The sequence below is a fragment of the Diadema setosum genome, chromosome 19 (genome assembly GCF_964275005.1).
Source record: "Diadema setosum chromosome 19, eeDiaSeto1, whole genome shotgun sequence".
In the NCBI taxonomy this organism is placed as follows: domain Eukaryota; kingdom Metazoa; phylum Echinodermata; class Echinoidea; order Diadematoida; family Diadematidae; genus Diadema; species Diadema setosum.
The window spans coordinates 14,029,443-14,040,286 of NC_092703.1; the positions used below are offsets into that span (position 1 = coordinate 14,029,443).

The 10,844-nt window shown below is 40.8% G+C and overlaps 1 protein-coding gene across 1 annotated transcript in view; it reads left to right on the forward strand.

Moving 5' to 3' along the window:
- LOC140242816 (PH-interacting protein-like) overlaps positions 1 to 9,711 on the forward strand; it is a 33,051-nt gene extending 23,340 nt beyond the window's left edge. The window contains exons 27-35 of the mRNA XM_072322571.1: positions 668 to 807; positions 1,321 to 1,580; positions 2,199 to 2,319; positions 3,466 to 3,615; positions 4,323 to 4,475; positions 4,985 to 5,100; positions 6,332 to 6,735; positions 7,190 to 7,603; positions 9,110 to 9,711. Coding sequence (XP_072178672.1) covers positions 668 to 807; positions 1,321 to 1,580; positions 2,199 to 2,319; positions 3,466 to 3,615; positions 4,323 to 4,475; positions 4,985 to 5,100; positions 6,332 to 6,735; positions 7,190 to 7,603; positions 9,110 to 9,711 — 2,360 coding nt within the window. The remainder of the gene's footprint in view (positions 1 to 667; positions 808 to 1,320; positions 1,581 to 2,198; positions 2,320 to 3,465; positions 3,616 to 4,322; positions 4,476 to 4,984; positions 5,101 to 6,331; positions 6,736 to 7,189; positions 7,604 to 9,109) is intronic.
- Positions 9,712 to 10,844: the final 1,133 nt, after the last annotated feature.

Here is a 10,844-nt window from a genome sequence, read left to right on the forward strand (position 1 = left end):
CGTGCTATAAAGTGTGTGCTCTAGTTTCTGCTAGGGCGAGGCGCAGCTGAGGGTTTATGACGTAACAAAGGCTTCTACATTGGGAAATCGGTTGATTTTTCAGCATGCATATGTATGGGTGGAAATCACTGATCTCTGTTGAAGAGCAAGTTCATCAGTGCTTTTCTAAAGTTTGTAATGTGACTGTGTGCTCAAACTTCTAGAAGTTTCTATATTATCCACTGAATCCCTTCAATGTAAGTAACCTAGGCTGCATTATCTCATGAATCAAATTATTCAGTCAGCTTGAAAATGTCATCCTCATCAGCAAGCACAGTCAATCAGATTTCACTCCAAGTGTGGTGTTTCATTATTGGGTACCATATTGATAAATTCAACCTAAATTGAATTGAAAAAGAAAAATGAAATAAAATTTGAATTAAATTGAAATTGAAATTGGAACATTGGCCTAACTGCAGCTGCAAATTTCAGACATTGCTATCAAATGCATCCATTGCAGCTGGATTATGTGAATACGTGATAGATAGATAGATTAGATAGAGAGATAAACAAGTTGATATTAAAAGTGTAAGAGATATGCCTAGAGTTATGTGCTTTTTCATTTGTTTAGTTTATTATTTTCTTATTATTATTGAATTCTCATGTTTGACTTTTGTTGACCCTATAGACATGCCAGACGAGAAAGGAGGCAGTATACCTGTCACTGACAATGAGCTCCTAGGGAGGCTCTACCAGCCAGGGCCAGGCGAGTGGGGCAATGTGGACCGGGACACCTTCTGTGATCGCCTCCTTAAGTGCCTGCAGCAGGTGAGAGGATGATATTTGGTGTCCTCGTTCTACAGGCCCAGAGAAGCATATATTCTCATAACTGCTGGAATTTTGTAGTGTTCAGGCTAATGTTTCAGATCCATCAGTATTGTGACTTGGGACATGGTATTTAAAGGTTACCACTGAAGCTGGCAATTTCAATTTTCTAACCACCAAGTGACATTCAAAATTTTGTTGAAATGTCTAAGTTTTTTTGATTTTGCATTGTCTAATCATCTAGATTAAAGATAGAATTAAGAATAAGCAAACATGAAGACTTACTCATGCATGCCAACTTTTACTCTAATACACTTGTGGGATTGGTGTCATAATATTAGGCAATGACCACGTCTTTCTGTCAGCGCATGATGTGCAGCTTGGCATTGTCAAGGAAACAATATATTAAGTGCCTGGTGAGCTTCTTTAACAATGCATGACAGATCCCTAAAAATTACACCAAAGTTAACTTGAAAATTGTTCTTCTCCCCTTCCCACCCCCTCCCCGCAACAAAGGTCATGTCACTCCGCATCGCTGAGCAGTTCAACACGCCGGTGGACCTGAGCCGGTACCCGCTGTATGCTCACATGGTGCCCTACCCAACCGACCTGAGCACCATCATGGGTCGGCTGGAGCGGCGCTTCTACCGCCGGGTCACCGCCCTGCAGTGGGAGGTGCGGAAGATCGAGCAGAACGCCATGCAGTTCAACGAGCAGGATAGTATCATTGTCAAGTGGGCGGAGACTCTCACCAAGATCCTCATGGAGGCCATCAAGTAATTATGACTGCATCACCATGACTTGATCATAAAAACTAACTCAATTTTTCTACTGTAAAAGTGTCAAACAAAAGGTTATTCCTAGCTGTATAATCTCAAAATGATGATCATCACATATATTAGGATTTGAGGCAGAGGCATGATTTCATTTAAAAAATATCAAAAGTGGGTTTTCAAGATTTGAACTGTTCTGTGAAAAACAGTGAAACTTTGCAATTTCAGAACTTCCCCAATTTTTATCTGATTTGTATCAGTTTTTTACTGTTGTGCTTATAAAGCTTCACTCTTTCCCTTCAGACCCCAGCTTTTAACTGGTTCAGATTTATTTTTAAAAAAGGCATTTTGACTATAGTAAACAATAAATGGTGGTTTAGAAAGGAAAAAAGAGGGTTGGCAAGTGTGAAGAGAAGTTAACGGATGAGACATTCCAACGAGAATGTAATACCGGTAGACGTGATCCTTGGGAGTGTTTCATGAAACTTTTCAGTCACTCACAACTGCTTTAAGTTGCTGAAACCCTTGCATTTGATTGGCTGAGAGCAAATTTATCAGTGAAAAATCACTGACAGAATGCTTGATGAAACGCCTCCCTGGAACCATTTTACTTTCCTACAGGGATGACCACTGTGATGACGCCATGGCGATTTACAACAGGATAACAGCGGACAGTGATGATGACTCGCTATCGGGCAGCGAAGACAAGCCAGGACCGTCCAGCAGAGCAAAGGGAAAGAAGGTACATTACAATGATTTCAAATTGTTCGTCAACGTTTGACCTAAAAGCCTTGTTTGTGGCATGAAATGTTGTGCAAATAGTCACTGACATCCATTGCATTATAGTGAAAGTGAAGACAAAAGATTTTGTGTGCATTTAACCCTATTCTAACTGGGCTATTTGAGACCAAGTTTTTACTGGGGGGGGTCAATTTGACCCCCCTTCAGATCTCAGCCGCCGATCGCGCGATCGCCGCAAAATTTTGCCTGAACATAGAGCCGGATGTCAATTACAAGATAACATGGTCATACAATAGAAAAATTTTGATTTCATATTTTTTATTAAATTTATTATGCAAATTAATGCATGAAATCATATTTTCACCTATAACTCCATCAAAAAGACTGAATTATTATTATATTTTTGTGTCAGAGTTCCTCAAGACACATCAAACAATTTTCTAGTAAAAAAAATAGCACAATCAAAATCATTTTCTTTTGTTTTTTATTGTTTTGTTAATTTCTTATGTATTTTATTGTTTTTTCGATCTTTTGTTTTCTATTGTTTTTTTGCCAAAATTTGTTGGAGGCACTTTTTCAAGCTTATCTACATTAGAATTGATTTATTTCAATGGTTAAAAGTTGAAATAATCTAATTTATATCAATTACACAAAAAAACACAGTTTGCATTGGATTTGCACACGAAATCATGAATTCAAGCGTTTTTCGGGTTGACATGCATATGCAAAACATTGCATAACTTCAGAACGGTGTACTCGGACGTCGCAAGTTTGGTCTCAAAATATGTGGGAGACTCAAATGAAAAAAGTCATGAAACGACGCGGCAAAATCTTTGCGCGTTGCCGGAATCATGGCGCGAAACGTCGAGGGGGGGTCAATTTGACCCCCCCCCCCCCAGTTAGAATAGGGTTAAATTGTGCAAATCTTGGCTCTTGTGAAAATTGCAAGAAACGTAAATGCACGCGAGCATTTCTAGTTTAAATTATCTATCCTTATTATTCTGACTTTCTTTCCCTATGAATTCTTATACTTTTTCATGTTTGGGCAAATGATTCTGTCTTTCTCTCTCTGCCTGTTCTCCTTCCACTGTGTATGTTCGTATATCTATGTTTCAGCTTATGACTCTCTCTCTCATCTCTTTTTCAGGGATCACCATCACCCAAAAGGAAACGTCAAAACAAGGCATGCTACGACTCCAAGTCGTGGCGAGAGGTCTGCAAGCAGCTACTGAACAAGATGTGGGAATGCGAGGACTGCGAGCCATTCCGCACTGCGGTGGACGAGAGACTCTATCCTGTGAGTGGATCTCGGGTGTTCTCACTGGCAGATAAAAGTTATTGTAGAGAAAATCCTGCGATCTCAGTGGTCGAGAGCTGCGTCTTGATTTCTGCTGGTCGCGCATTGCTTCACTGGTGATAGCCACTGTAAACTTGTTATCATGCACTTGTAGGAAGAGTTCGCGCATTCAGTAAGAGACACCTATTGGCTAGCTAACCATGCATCCAGGAAGTTTACTGTGCATCAAACGATCACTGGTTGCATGGTTGGAAGTACTGGGTGCATGGTTTTTGTCTATGGCAAGCCAACAAGATATGCATCCAGGAAATTTGCCATCAGGTTACATGATCAAAAAGGGTATTTGTGAAAAAAAAAAGTCCCCTGTGGATCTATGAAATAGATGACGCACATGTATTTTTATACGTCAACAGGAATAGTGTGCATGAAGAAACCATACGTTGTAGAATTTAGGCTAAACTCACAAGGTGAATTAAGCATTCCATAGTTACTTCTTATGCACACAATTCCTACAGACACACTTAAACTGTGCATCATTTGTGCAGTCTGACGGCCACCACGTAACTGTCATGGAGCAGGGAGGTATATGGCAGTGATCTTTGACCTTTGGAATTGAATTTAATGTTCAGAAACGACCCATTTACATTGATCTAAATCACTCAATGTGACCTTCTGCTGCATGTTTTATCTGTTTTGTTTTCTACAAGAGCTATCGTGACATCATTGACCACCCCATTGACATGTCAACAATCAAGCAGCAGTTGGCCAGCGGGAGCTACCGTGACCCAATGGACTTGGCCAAAGACATCCGTCTCATGTTCACCAATGCCAAGAGCTTTACTCCAAACAAGAAGTCGAGGGTATGTCTCCTCCATATGTTATTTTGACGTCCAACTGAAAACGTTGTAGAACAAATGAAGAAAATTCTGCTGTCTCATTTCTCAAGCTATGCATCAGTTGTTACTGACTGCTTGTTCCATATAAAAAAGATCATTGCGATCACTAGCAATAGACACTGTAAACATGTTATTGCCTACTTATAAAAGTAAGTTTGTGCACTTAGCAAGAGATGGCTATCTGTGCATACAGTAATAACAAGAAGCAAGAGTTTGCAGGCGTAGCAAACTTTCGTGCACTTAAAAAGAGATGGCATGCCATGGCTGGCAGTCATTACTGATTGAAGAAAATGCCATTTCCATAGGCCTTTTGTATGAAGGGAGATGCTTGTTTGGTGCGAACTATAGTAAGATTTGTTCTCTCTCTCTCTCTCTTTCTACTTATTTCTGACTCGTCATACCTTTCTACGTCTTTGCCTATCCGTGTCCATCTGCCTCTCCCATGTCTATCTTTCTTAACCTCTATTGAACAGATCTACGGAATGACCCTCCGCTTGTCCGCCCTGTTTGAAAGTGACTTCCGCAAAGTCGCGGACGACTACAAGTCAGCCATCAAATACGAGAAACAGGTCAACGCGGGGCTGAAGAAGTAAGTTTATGACTGTCTCTGTAGATGTGAAGAGAAGTAAAGGTGGGTGTTGGCAAGGGGCTACATAAGCACTTTGCCCGATTGCGAGGGGCAAGTGAAAATCAAAGTTGGGCAAGTTGTTTGGATCAATGAGAAAAGAAAATAATGCTTGCCTGAATTTGGCAAGCAAAAAGTTTTGAAGTCACCTTTTTTCACTTTTTTCCCTTCAAACCCACAAAGTCAACTGTGCAGAAGCCTGAAGATAATGACTGTTTAATGATGCAATGTGCTTTAAAATTATTTCAGCAACTTTCCAACACTTTATCTGAAGAAGCCCCAATGCAATACAGTGCCAACACTTGATCAAACCAAGTTTGTTACTCCATTGTATTTAAGTGAGCAAATCTAAGTGTGTTGTTCATTCATATGATTGTGTTTTATCAAGCCCTTGACTTACAAGTGATTTTCTGTATCATCTTCTTATATTTTTGAACTTCCTTTTCAGGCAAGTGATATTCATTTTTGGGCAAGGGTTCTGAAACAATTTGAAAATCTGCTGGCCTGACTAGGCAAGTGGTTAAAAAAAAAAGAAGAAAGTTATGTTGCACCCTGGGTGTTGGTGATGTAGACGAACATGTGAAGTCATCATACATGTCTGAAATAAATGTAAAGACACTGGTTATATTATCCTGACTATAAGATATAAAATTTGATACATTGATCATGGCATCATGCACATAAAAATTTCATACAACTCTTCAGGATTTAGAGAAAGTGAAATCTGAATTCTGTGATCTTCGTTTATCTGTGTATTTGCCAAAGCAAGGGGGAAAAATGTGGTGAATGTGTCTTGACAATAATGAAGTACAGTCTTTAACCCTTGTTTGTGGGAGAATAGAAGAGAAACAGAACACAGTGTTCTCTGCTCTAATGTTGGGCCTTCTCTGTACGATATTCAAATAAAGGTCAGATGGCAAACGTGAAAATAACAATCTCAACCAAGTTCAAGTGCTTTAACATCTGGCCAACTCTGTATTTCCTATGTTTGTGCCCTCTCCTGTTCTCCATTTCTTTTGCCTCTCTTTCTATATTTTTTCTTCTAGCTCTTTTCCTTAAAACTTTTCTCCTGTCTTTCTCTATCTTATACCTTTTACTTTCTTTCAATTGTTGAATGATGTGTGTTTGGCTGTCTTGGTAACATTTTGTCTTTCTCTTTCTTTCTTGTGTTTGTTTTGTGTTTGTGTTTCGAAAGGAGAAAGAGGCTCCTGTCCAGTCCGGAAGGTCGGCGGATGTCACTGAGCAAGCACCAGCGGAGACTGGCCAAGATGAAGAGGAGGAGGCATCAGAAGTCTCGAAGCCAGGAGGAGGAGGAGGAGAGGGAGTCCAGCGACGTGGACGCCCCGGGTCCGTCGGGGCTGCAGCACCACCGCTTCTCGAGGTCGACCAAGAAGCGGAGGAAAGAGGAGAGCGAGAGCGACGACGACAGGGAAGTGAAGGTAGAGAAGGTCGAAGAGGAGGATGAGGAGGATGAGGAAGACAAGCCTGGACCCAGCATCCGCCACAGCAGCCGCGGGGAGTCCGCCAAAGGGGTGGCCCAGCACATCAACGGTGTCATGAACAGCGAGGATGACGAAGATGAAGAGGATATTACTCATTGTAAGCGTATTAATATCCGTGCCTTGATTATTATATTTGATATTGCGATATCACGTGCGGTGCAGTTTTACTCTTGCCAGCACCATCATTCTTTATTTTTTTTATTTTTTTTTCATTATGTAAGGTGATTGAGATTTTTGCATTGGTTTGTTGAAGCTTTATTCAAAACTTCTTCCAGTAACTGTTCATTTTTCTTGGCCATATTGTCACCTGTTGGCTTCGTTGGATAGTCAAGTCTTTTCTTTTAATCATTGTAAATGTTATTGTGTCATTGTGCAGTCATCAAAATTGAAGATGATGCAGCTAAAAAACAACAACAAAAAGATTTAGAAATGTTTTGGTGTGATTGTTTTCCTCAAATATTGTTCTGAGTATTGGAAAGAATAATAACTGTAATTGCAAAAATGCGATGGTTTTAAGTTTGTTTCTACCATTATGTTTGTTTTTCCTACAGCCACAAGGGGCAAGGTGAGGTTAAAAGAAAGTGCACACCAATCCCAAGCAACTACAAAGACAGTCACAAAAAATGCCAAGGGGAAGTCAAAGAAATCTGCTGCAATACGTAAGGTTAAAGAAGAAGAAGAGGAGGAGGAGGAGGAGGAAGATGAGGAGAAGGTGAAAGAAGAGGGGGAGGAGGAGGAGGATGAGGAAGACACCGAGGTTGACACCGAGGTTGACACAGGAAGTGACAAAAAAGGAAAAGATGAAGATGATGACGATGAGGAAAGTGAAGAGGAAGAAGAAGAGGAGGAGGAGGAGGAGGAAGATGATGACGATGATGAAGAATCAGATGAGGAAGAGGAAGAAGAAGAGGAAGAGGAGGAGGAGGAGGAGAAAGAAGAAGAAGGGAGAAGGACCAGATTACAAAGTAAGTCATGTGACTCGTGCAAATCCTTGTCTTTTAACATTTTTCCTGTTTGTCTCCATGAAGTGTATCAAAGATGTGTATGGCAGTGTTTGCATCATTTGCACAACGAGACTGAGTCATTTCAAACCCTCCATGTGATGATTCCTTGCTAGATGCCTCTATCTATAGCTGTAAAAGCTGTTAATTTTGCATACAGATATTTTGTGAATGAGGAGGTCACAGAAATTTTCGTGAGGTGTTGTTTTCGCAATTTCAAATTCAAGGCTGTTGTAGGGGCACTAATGCCTGTCCTTTCGCGATATTTTCAGGTGTTGTTAAAGTCACGGTCCAGCCATGATTCAGGAAATTTACGAAAACTAAGCCCTCACAAAAGTAACAGCTTTCATAGTGTAACCTGGACATGCAAGAGTCATGGTGTAATATGTTTTATATTGTTTGAGAGTCCAGGAGTTTATTAGCATGGCTGTTTAACACCTGCACTCCATACCATACAACATGTACACGAAAGCAGAGTCTTGGTTTATTTGTTTTAGACATTGAGCAAGTGCAACGAATTATTCAAAGCCAATGAAAATTCCAGATAGTTTCAGAAATTTTCTCTACAACTGTACATCATTTAGTTTTCACGCCCCCACCACGAGGTGTTGTCGGAGGCATTATGTTTTTGGGTTGCAGTCTGTGTGTCTGTCTGTCTGTCCGTCCATCCGTCCTTCAGTTAGTAGTGAATTTTATGGATAGCGTAACTTGGATGCGCAAGTTTAAATTTGGAAATGTTTAAACCCATGAGCGCAGCGATTGGGTTTTAGACTCTTTCCAAACTTAAACGAGAGCATCCAATTCTCACTTATTCTCACTCATCCACTAAATATGCCTTTGCATCATTTGTTTTATAGAGTGGGCCCGTAAATTAAAGGCATAATTTACCATTTGCAGATGAAACAAAAATCCAGCAGTAGTGCTTTAAAATAGTTCTAAAATGTGAGTTAGGGATAGAAACAACCACCGTAAAAATTTGAATCTGTATAATCAATGTTAAGTATTGTTAAATACACAAAATGTGAACAATAGTTATAATAAGAATTCTTCCAGATTAAACCGTCTACAGTTATGCTTTATTGACAAAAATACTGATATCTCCTTATATTTTAGGCTTTACTGCAAAAATTTTATATGGTAGGATGTTTTGTGATACAACAGACCTACACATATTGATGAAATTTGATATCTTGAACATTTTTAAAATCACTGCTCCCAAAGGTAAACTGGACCTTTAATGAATTTAACCTTATTCCCTGTCATGCATGGGGTAGACCTACAAGACTGTATAAGGCCTGAGCCTTGTGTTCGGACTTTATCAGACGCATGGCTCAGTAGAAATTAATTCATGATAATTAACCAATCAGATTGCAGAGATTCTAAAGCCCATTTTGTAATGTGTACTTTGTATTCCCTGTCATTTGAGCAGTAGCCAACAAGATTTCTTGTCATGATTGTTTTCCTTCACAGCGAGAAGACAAATGACAAATGGAATCACACGAGGCAGCGCTAGACGTGGTGTTGTGGAGGAGTCTGAAGGAAGTGAAGCAGAGGAGGAAGAAAAGGAGGAGGAAGAGGAGGAGGAGGAGGAGGAGGAGGAGGAGGGTGATAGTGACCATAGCAACTATGAGGCGGAGTCTGACATCGACTCGAATGATGAGAGTGAATCTTCATCAGAGGAGAGTGACAGTGAAGGCAGTGATTCTGATGAGGAATCATGCCGATACAGGACTAAGACAAGAAGCAGAACTAAGCGGAATGCCGCCCGTGTCACACGGAAATCTAAGCGTGGCACGAAACGGAAAGCCAGGTCAAAACCTCCATCAAAGAAGTCGAAGAAGTCGCGGAAGACGGAGTACAGTGATGATGACAACGCCTACATGCCCTCCAACAGAGGGGTTTCAAATTCAGAGAGGAGAACTCGAAATCAGGGACGACCCATGCAGTATTATGGGGACTTTGACGACAGCGACAATCAGAGCGATGACGACGCCCAGTCTCACAGCGTGTCGAGCCGCGGCCGGGTCCGCAAACTCACGGCGCGGGCGAGAGCGAGCCTGCACCGCACATGATATTGCAATATATATTTGACAAGACTCTCAGTGGGAGCGTGATATTTGACGAGCCCTTCGCAGGCATGCACCCTCTTTGGAGTGTCTGGTCGACGAGAAGATTTCTACAGTGCCATTAGCAGTCTCCAGATTTGCATTCATCACCGTGGTTCCAGAGGAGGAGCTGTGCGGTTGAGGGGAGGGAGGAGCTTTTCCATGAAATAATCTCTTCATCCAGTGTGTGCTGCATTTTCTATTTCCGTAGAGATCAGGACGAGCAAACTCCTTTCGTGCTAGATTCAGAATACTCTCTGTACCTTAAATGTTGGAGATGTAATTTGTAAGGTGCATGTCACAAGTTTTTGTGTGTTGTTGGTTCTTTTTTTTACTTAAAGGTACGTCAGGCTGGTTTGGCTTGCACATGTCCAATGTGCGATTTGTGTTCATCTAAGTGATGACGTGCAAGCAAGTTTTATGCACACAACAAATGCTGCTATTCCAGGGTACAGGACAAGTTATATGGAAGGTGGAGAAATCAAGGGAAAAAATGAAAGAAAAGTGAAATAGATATTTAGAGAAAGTGAGGGAGAGTGAAAGAGGATGATATAGAATTCTCAAGCTACAAAGTAAGAAATTGGTTATTTAGTGAGGCATACAAAGCAGAGAAACTACTGAGATTATATGAAAAGAAGGCAGACAAATAAATGAGTTGAGGTGTAGAAAGTATTTGTTCACTCTGTAGCATTTTGGGCAATAAGTTTTGCACGACTTTCAGGGAATTCAGGGAATGACGGAATGGGAAAAAGCATGTGAAAACAGGTCAAGGTAACTTGGCATGAAGGCGAGAAGAGAGGTGAGAATTATACATGCATTGGCAAGCATTTGCTCTTCCATGAATATTTAGCACATCTGCCATTTGGCCCCCGTGCAAAGCTGAAAGGGCAGACTGCAAAAAGTGAGCTCTGAGAGAGGGAGAGTGAGATCAGAAATTTTGTGACTGATTACAAGTGTGAAATAGTGAGATTCTTTAATATCACTGAAAATAACGTCTTCCAGGACAGCTGAATGGGTAAGTTTTGTTTACAGCGCAACGAGCTGCTGCAATGGCTTGTGTGGCATTTGTATACCGATGTACCGAGATGAACTAAATATTA